Source organism: Miscanthus floridulus, chromosome 16 (genome assembly GCF_019320115.1).
Source record: "Miscanthus floridulus cultivar M001 chromosome 16, ASM1932011v1, whole genome shotgun sequence".
Classification (NCBI taxonomy): domain Eukaryota; kingdom Viridiplantae; phylum Streptophyta; class Magnoliopsida; order Poales; family Poaceae; genus Miscanthus; species Miscanthus floridulus.
The window spans coordinates 71,403,014-71,412,204 of NC_089595.1; the positions used below are offsets into that span (position 1 = coordinate 71,403,014).

General features: G+C 41.7%; 1 protein-coding gene across 1 annotated transcript; it reads left to right on the forward strand.

The window, feature by feature from the left end:
- Window positions 1–4,277: 4,277 nt before the first annotated feature.
- Window positions 4,278–7,944, forward strand: LOC136512488 (hydroxyproline O-arabinosyltransferase NOD3-like). Its single transcript, XM_066506448.1, has 9 exons — window positions 4,278–4,402; window positions 4,538–5,025; window positions 5,115–5,182; window positions 5,255–5,456; window positions 5,676–5,773; window positions 5,859–5,928; window positions 6,025–6,096; window positions 6,169–6,282; window positions 7,296–7,944. Exons 2-9 carry the CDS (start codon window positions 4,636–4,638, stop codon window positions 7,359–7,361), a joined length of 1,080 nt encoding a protein of 359 aa, XP_066362545.1. The 5' UTR covers window positions 4,278–4,402; window positions 4,538–4,635; the 3' UTR covers window positions 7,362–7,944.
- The last annotated feature ends 1,247 nt before the right edge of the window (window positions 7,945–9,191 follow it).

Sequence of the window (9,191 nt, forward strand, 5' to 3'; positions counted from 1 at the left end):
AGAACAAGGTTATTGGTGATATTCAACCTAGAGTGCTTGAGGAAGAGGAAGATGATTCAATTACAGTGATCGCTCCAACTTCAACCATCAGTAATCTAGACAAGACTAGCACAAGTGGTACTCATGATGAAGGTCAAGTTCAAGTGATAGATCAAGTGCCAAGTCCAAGTCCAATTGTTCAACCATCAAGTTCACAGCCAACTAGCTCAAGTTTCATGCAGAGTGATCCCCACCTGAGACACTGATCATTTCCTACTTTCACACTATCTAAGACTTTGATTAAGGATAGCTATGGTAATTACCAAGGTGGTCCTCCCTGGTTTTGATACAGATGCAATGATGATGGTCGTTCTTTGTAGGCGTGCCAACATGGATCCCTACTCTCTCTTAGCTGGTGTGCTAGCAAGGATCCCTATTGAATATTGTGGGAGTCTTACCACCATTTTTATTGAGCTTTTTTGTAGAAACCCATAGAGGAATGCCAAAATACATTTGGATCTCCTTTACTAATATCTCTCTCCCCAAGTCTTTTTACCTCTTGGCCGCATCCATCACTCTCCCCCAAATCATAACATAAGAATCCTAGCCTATGCTTCTTGGCCAATTAACTATCCCTGTCTCAATCTGCTAACCCCTTTCAGTGGAATCCTTGTGACCACGAAATCTTTCCCCTCAACATATGCCCACAGGTGCCTAAATCCCAAAAGAAAGCACCATGGTATACCTCTACTAAAAAATCATCCTCATTGTCATCTACACATACAAAAACCACAACAAGAACACACTATTATTGTCCACTCTAAAACTGACTTGCATTTAAAACCACAAATCCTTCCAGTTCCATGCCAAGTTTCCTAATTCTAGGCCACAAAAATCAAACCTTCCTACAATCTAAACCCAAAATGATAAAACAAAGTATTCCTATGTCAAACTCGAGTACATAAGCTAGTGTTTTATGAAATCACCATACTTAGGTGGTGGATATTTCTTATGCCGCAGTCTTAAAAGGTACTAAATGGTAGAGGGGGCTGAATAGCCTATAAAAATTTCACTACAAATTCACTAGAGCAAAAGGTTAGTACACTAAATTGCGAAATGCAATTTTACTCTAGCTCTACAAGGGTTGCAAGCCACCTACACTAACAATTCTAGTTGCTATGGTCACTATTCACACAAATTGATATGTCACTACTTAGCTACACTAGTGAGCTGGCTAACCAACTAAGCTAAGCTACTCAACTACCTCTACACAAGATATCTCTAGGGATGTAAATACAAGATATAGAGAGGGTATACCACACATGGCAAGAGATGATCAATCAATCAATAAGCACCGAATGAATACCGAGAGAATACCAATTGAGATAAGAGACACAACTCTTGAGGTTCACGTGCTTGCCAGCATGCTAGTCCCTATTATGTCAACCGCACACCTGGTGGTTCACGAGTTATTGGACCACACTAAGCCCTTCACTAGGGCACCACAAGAACCTACCCAAAGTGAGGGTAACTCGATGACACGAGTAATTTATTAGAGTACCTTTTGGCTCTTCGTTGAGAGAAGGTCAAGAACTCGCACAACTCATCAGGAGATGGCCACAAATAATCACCAACTCATGCCAATGCTCCTCCGCTGCTTCAAGCCATCTAGATGGCGGCAACCACCAAGAGTAACAAGAAAACCGCAGCCACAACGATCCATAAGTGCCACTAGATGCAATCACTCAAGCGAATGCACTTTGGATCACTCCTAACCCAACTATGATGATGAATCAATAGAGGATATGAATGGAAGGTGTTTGCTTCAGCTCACAAGGATGTATCACTAATAAAAATGTGCAAAGGAGGGAGCTAGAGCCGGCCCAAGTCTATTTATAGAACCCCCTTGGCTCAAATAGCCATCGGGCACTCGTAGACATGACCGGACTCACCGACCGGACTCTGAGTAGGGTCCAATCACAAGGTCCGGTTGGCTGATGCCGTCCATGTGTCCTCGTTTCAAACCACGTCCATCGGATTCCAACGGTCACTTAAGTTAGGCGCGTTTGAAACCTCCAGACCGGACCCAGAGACTAGGGTCCGGTCGCTCCACGGCCATAGGGTCTGAATGATTCCAAAAAGGTTCCCAGGCATGTTTTTATGATCGGACCGAGTCTAGTCCTAATGACTGGATGCAGGCTAGGGTCCTCATCAACGTTCACACCTACGTGCTAAGTTACGATGACCAAACTCACTAGCGTCGGGTCCGGTCCGGTCCGGTCCAATCGAGTCACACAGGGTCTGATCGCATCTAGAATCACACTGAGAACTCCCAGACCCCTCGAACTGGGTCTGGTCACCCATGACTAGACACACCCTTAGGGTCCGATCCTTGCCAGCTCGCCACCAATGCGCCCAATCGGACTCTAAGCGTCGGGTCCGATCATGCCACTTCGTCGGGTCCAGAGCCAACTCAACACTCTCACCCTAGGGTCAACCTCTGGATCGGACTCGGCATATCAGGGTCCGGTCCTGGCCAAGCCAGGGTCCGATTCCTGACCTTCACCTCCTTTTTCATTTTCTATCTCTTCAATCACTTCACGCTTGCTTCCAAGTTGCTAACCACAAAGTGTATAACCCATGTGCACATTTTCAAGCATTTTCAAGGGTTAATTGTTAACACACCAGGTCCTAGTGCATATGCAAGTACGAGTTCACCTAGTGATACTCGATAACCGCTTAGCCAAGGTTTTCCCGTCTTAATAGTAAGGTTATCGATTCTAAATACACTCACACCCTCTATGGTGTCTTGAGTGCTAAAACAAAAAACATATTTGATACCTTTGCCTTGATCACTTTGGTTTTTGTTTTTCTCTTTCTTGTTTTTCAAGTTGGAGAACTTGATCTTCACTTTTGGTCACCACCATCACCATGACCATCATCTAGCTCTATCACTTGGTGTGTACCACCCTATCTCAATCACAACACTTAATGAGAAGGGTTAGTACACTTAGATTTCATCAATTAGCCAAAACCAAACTAGGGCTTTCAAGTCTCGAGGCCATCATTGACCATTGTAGCCACCTCCCACTTCTCTTACCTCTGTCAACCTTTTCTCGCAATAGGACTTCATTGGCCGCTGATTAGCTACACCCCCAATGATCAACAGCCTGTTCGGGAAGCCGTATCGTATCGTGGATTATTTACTGCTGGCTGATTTGGTGTGAGAGAAAAACACTGTTCCCGACTAGAAATTTACGATCGTTTACGAACAAGTGAACGGGCTGCAACTTGTTCCCAATGTACGAGAAAAGTGGAATGATAGAGAGGGAAGTAGAAAGGAGGAAACATTGAGGCACGCGCCTCAGCAAACTAAAAGCGCTAGGTCTAGTAGGGATCCTTGTTGATACGCCAGCTAGGATAGTTGATAGAATTTGCACCCGTTTAGACCAGTAATGGCACTTGGTACAAGTTATTGTACTTAAAAATAAATAAAAGAAATTTGAGACTTAGGTGACATCTGGACGCAAGTTTAGGGACCGCTACTATATTTTACTTTCTTTGTCCCATCACATAATGGTCCCGTTCGCTTGTCTTAAAAATAGCTTGTTCGGCTTCTTTTTCAGTCGAAACAGTGTTTTTCTCTCACAATAATTCAGCCAGAACAGTGTTTTCAGCCTGTTTCAGCCAAGTTTTAGAGCAGTGAACGGGACCAATAAGTGCAAATATCACACTTTGAAAAATCTAACAATCTCAAATTTGACTAGATTTATAAAAATACTACTTCATCTGTTACAAATTGTAAGTCGCTTTGACTATTTTTGGTTCATCTATTTTTCTATGTATCTAGATATATTATTATATTTAGATGCATAGTAAAATGAATATACCAAAAAATCAAAACGACTCATAGGCCCCGTTCGCTTGTCTTAAAAATGGCTTGTTCGGCTTCTTTTTTCAGCCGGAACAGTGTTTTTCTCTCACAACAATTCAGCCGGAACAGTGCTTTTCAGCCAGTTTCAGCCAAGTTTTAGACCAGCGAACGGGGCCATAAGTTGGAACCGAGTATTATTTATATATTTTATCATGTGTGATGTGATTAATGTAATGATTGCTATTTGATATCATAAGTATAAGTATTTTTTATATATTTGGTTAAGTTTAATAATGATTAATAATTTATTGAAGTGCGAGATTTATTTTGGACCTGAGAGACTATTTTTTAAACTTAGGATTGATTGTACGTGATAATTATTTATTTTTGACAGAGAGAGTATGAAACGAGTTCCCTTTGCCTTGTGCCCTTTGTCACTCTTCCTCTGTAACGAGTTTCTCCCTTTCCTGCCGCACCACGCAATCACCGCGGCGGAGGAGACTGCCGGCGAGCACTTAGGCCTCTCCGTCCACCGCCTGCCTCGTTGTGGTTAGTTTCCCTCGCCTTCCCCTTGGCCCTTACCTCCCTGCCATATTCCTTCCCCCGATCCGTCAGTTCCACCAGCTGGAGGCGATCCCAATCTCAGATCCGACTAGCGACTCACCCAGCGCAATCTCCCGGCAGGCTCCCCGGTGACTCCCGCGATTGGTTACCTGCTGGCACTGCCGCACACTGCTCGAGAGGAGTAGCGGCGCCCCTGGTTGCGGGTTGGGGCGTCAAGGATGAGCGGGAGGAAGAATGCGGGCAAGGTTTCCCCCTGGTTGCTCGTCCTCATCTCTTTAGGATGCTTCTTTGTGACCTACAACCTCCTGACGATGCACGGCCGGGGACGGGATGGGCCGCGCAAGTTCCTCGGCGGCGGCGAGGATCGCGACTCAACGGGCTCTGGTTCGGACCCCGCGAAGCGGTTCCACGTCGCGCTTACGGCGACGGACGCACTGTACAGTCAGTGGCAGTCGCGGATAATGCACTACTGGTACAAGGAGATGAGGGACCGACCTGGTTCCGACATGGGTGGCTTCACTAGGATCCTTCACTCGGGGAAGCCTGATGGATTGATGGATGAGATGCCCACCATGGTGGTTGACCCCCTTCCTGAAGGCAAGGATAAGGTGAGGTTTTGGTTGTTCCTTTTGTGGTGTTTGTTTTCAGTTTATGATGATACCACCTTCTGCTCTTGCTGATATGATGATTTATCCAGGGATATATTGTCTTAAATAGGCCTTGGGCGTTTGTCCAGTGGGTCCAGAGAGCAAAGATCGAAGAAGAGTAAGTATATTTCCTTTTTTTTCTCATTATGGTTGAAGGATTTGTATGTTCTCATAATGGAAATATTTGCAGGTATATACTAATGGCAGAGCCAGATCATGTCTTTGTGAAGCCTTTGCCAAACTTAGCGCATGGTGATGAACCAGCAGCATTTCCATTTTTCTACATCAAACCAACTGAGAATGAGAAGATATTGAGGAAGTTTTTTCCAGAAGAAAAAGGGCCTGTTTCAAATATTGATCCAATTGGCAACTCTCCAGTTATAATCAAGAAGGTATCTAATTATCAATAGAATATTGATCTAGTTATGGTGGTTGCCAAAATAGCATATGTGCCCATGACATTGTTCTTCTTGGTTTCTGTTATTTTATTTGTTCTGCACATGTAGATACTGATTTTGTTTTAATGAAATCCATCAATGTTGATCCAATCTGTTTACCTGTCATGTCAATCTTGACTAACCTATTATGGATGCCTTCACAAACATCTTTAGGCTCAGCTTGAGAAGATTGCTCCAACCTGGATGAATGTTTCATTGAAAATGAAAGAGGATCAGGAGACAGACAAAGCATTCGGATGGGTCTTGGAAATGTCAGTATAAAATTCTTCTCTGCTTTTATTTATTCTCTTCAACATGTGATTCCTATTAATTTCTCTTTCCCTTTCATATTTGCAGGTATGCATACGCTGTTGCCAGTGCACTGCACGGTGTGCGTCATAGTCTCCGTACAGACTTTATGATTCAGGTGCTTAGAAGTCTTGTCACCAGATACAGATAGATCATCTCATAGTGGGGTGATGGCAATTTATTTCACTTAAGATGTGCTTGATGATGATTGCAGCCTCCTTGGGACCTGAAAACGGACAACACATTCATCATCCATTATACATATGGATGCGATTATTCAATGAAGGTGATAATACTTCAACTTTAAGCATCTATTAAATATTCAACCATGCTTATGCTATTTTTTGTGCTAACTCAGGGTCAGCTAACTTATGGGAAAATTGGTGAATGGCGTTTTGACAAAAGATCTTACCTTCAATCACCACCACCAAGAAATCTTTCACTGCCCCCTCCAGGAGTTCCTGAAAGTGTGGTATGTGCATAATATTTGTAATATTGGGGATGCATGTTGCTCTTTAGCTTCTATAGATGATTGGCTTTTTCATGTTTATATGAAAATTCTGAACTGCTTGTTCAATATATAGAAATTTGTCTCAAGTGTTGCACTAGGTCACATTAATTTGCTGTCCTTGCTTATTTTACACCCCCCCCCCCCCCCCCCCCCCCCCCATCTGGCGTATATTCTATATATTGTTGGAGATTCATTGTAAACTGTTGGTCACATTTAGGCTAGGTGATCCATCTACCTCAAAATTTATGTTGCCTCCTATTCATCTGCACCCTTGTGTTTGAGTTCATTTTTACTAAGGGCGAGAAAGGTCCTTTTTCATAGATTATTGCTTGTAGAATTTGAATGAACCAGAATCACGCAGTTTATATCTAAAGATCATTTGTGCAACATATTAGCTTAAGCTAATCTTCAATTGTTGATTATTGCAACATATTAAAAACTCTGAAAGAGCAGGTCATCCCAGTTGCGCATATGTTAAATATATAGCTCTTAAATTTGCCTTGTTGTTCTTTTCTAGACAAGTATTATCCAACTGGGACAATACACTGTTGAAATGTTATTGTTTTTTATCATCCAGAGCTGCTGCCATTTTTGCTGGCAATCCATGCAGCAATGGAGTGGACACTTGAGGAAGCTCAAATGGCATCACAATTTCATTGCAAATTCTAGGGTGAACTTACGGGATTTATGTTGAACAGTTTCTGTCCTTATAATTGTTCCATACTCTATAGCCTTAATGTGTTTGAATCGATATAATTGAAAATCAGGATTTACCACTGGTGGTATGCCATTTCCATTTAATTGACCGTTTATCCTGTTTAAACGGTCGTTTTGCCCACTTAAGTGTCCATTTAGCCCGAATAATGGCTAAACGGCAAGTAACCGACTGTTTACCATTTAGCGTTTAGGGTAACATTGGGATTTTACTGATGAGGACATCCTATATTTGTATTTTAATCTGAATTTTTTTTCAGGTCACTCTTGTGAAGATGGTTAATGAGGCGACCACAAACATTCCGGGGTGGGAGGATGAGAGATGATTGATGGTTTGGCTGAGTTGTAGTTTAGTCCAGCACCCAGCTGGTATGGTTTTGTTCAAAAACATGGAGGAATATCATTGGTCAATAAAAGCAGAGCATTCAATTAATATCAATATCTGAAATGTAGGACTGTGGCCAAGTTTCTACAGTTTAACATAGATTAGTGTCCGGGAAGAAAAAATATATATCCACGTTGATCTAGGAGTTTGATCATTTTTGTATTTTAAAGGAGAAATATAGGCTTTTGGTTACTCTGGTTCATATAGCTGTGTTGTAAAGCAGTGATGTAGTTTAGAATCCTCCAAACCAAGCCTTGAGAGGTTTGTTAGTGGTATTCATCTTGGGAAACCTTCTGCCGGGTAGTGACAACATCCTGCTGAGTTCTGATTGCTGAGTACTATGACTGGAAACCACCAAAGCTTTCAGAAATAATCCAAATACTTGGACCTGCAGTTGCATACAGATAGGTGTAATATGGTTTACTTTTGAACCTATGTTTTAGTTTGTTGTGTAACATTCTTTTGCAGTGATCAGAATACAAATGTTGTCTCAAGGCGAGCCTTTGTGCACTTGGAGCACTGTATACTCGTCTCATTCATCAATGTGTGCCACAATTGTCTGATACTCCGTAGAAAGTATTATTTCGCCCATCTTGATTATACTTTCTTAGCAGGACTGACTTATGTGTGTCTGGAGCACGTCGCGGCGTAAGTGTGGCATGTGAGTTTTGTGTGCGTTGCCTTTCACCCCATAATAAGAGGAGCACATATACCAAATGTGACTACTTTGATTTGTGCTACACCATGGCCTAGAGTAATAGTGACGTATCATATCATGTGTAACATCCTCAAAATATTAGAGGCATAAGGCAATTAAAAAATTAATTTTGCTTGATTATACTTGTAATGTGTTTCGGCATATTATTGAGTTATTATTTCTTTTGAAAAAAAAAATCATTGCATGGCATAGCATGTTCATACACAGTTGTTCTTGCACACAGGAAATTTTTTTGTTAAGCTAAAAGTTCCTAAAAATTCTAGTAGTGTTTCCATAAAGCCCAAGGTATTCCATATTTACCGATCATCATTATGAATGCATGTGCACATCTTCTTGGCTTCCTGTTCTTTAGAAAAAGGAAAGAACAATTCCATTTATTATGGGCTAACGTTTGCAATTTTGGCCTATCTACTTTGCATCTTTTCCTTCCAAGGCTGAAATAATTTCTTCTTGTTTAAGCCCACTCAGGCCTAGTCCAACATGGTTATCTTCATCCATTCTTGCTCACTATTCATTCATATTTCGACGCTCTGTCTACACTGTCAGCTGCCCTATTCCTTGAATACCACGATGTCCAGATCTACGTATAGAGTAGCAGCAGTGCAGCTGCCTCAAGTTACCATGCAATGCTTATCCACCTTGGTAAAGTTATTTCCTTCTTTTTGTGTTAAAAAAAAGTTATTTCTTTCCAAAAATTGATGAATTATCCATTCTATTATTTCGGAAGCAATCCTTGCTACACTCTCTCAATCTTCGTCTCTGACTGCAATAAGTCACTGCTAGTGGACTTCCATGAGTGGCTTTCCATTGATATATTAGCGATGTGCACGAGGATGGCCTTTTCCTTCTCTTGCCATTGCATCTTCCCAATTTTATAGTTATATAAAAAGAAAACGTGACCATTGAAGGAAAACAAATTCAATCATTTCCAAATTTCCAGTGTTATCTCAATAATTTGGCAGTAATTGCCGATTTCCTTTCTTTCTGGCATATTTGTTGAATCAACCAGGATCCTGGTTGGGCTCTGGCTCCTCTTATAGACTAGTTTCTTTA

What these genes read in the sequence shown, in the direction of transcription:
- LOC136512488 (XM_066506448.1), top strand. Translation starts at nt 4,636, where the DNA reads ATGAGCGGGAGGAAGAATGCGGGCAAGGTTTCCCCCTGGTTGCTCGTC. An exon ending in TTCCTGAAGGCAAGGATAAG is followed by an intron (nt 5,026 to 5,114) that starts GTGAGGTTTTGG and finishes TGATTTATCCAG; the next exon opens with GGATATATTGTCTTAAATAG. An exon ending in GATGCGATTATTCAATGAAG is followed by an intron (nt 6,097 to 6,168) that starts GTGATAATACTT and finishes GTGCTAACTCAG; the next exon opens with GGTCAGCTAACTTATGGGAA.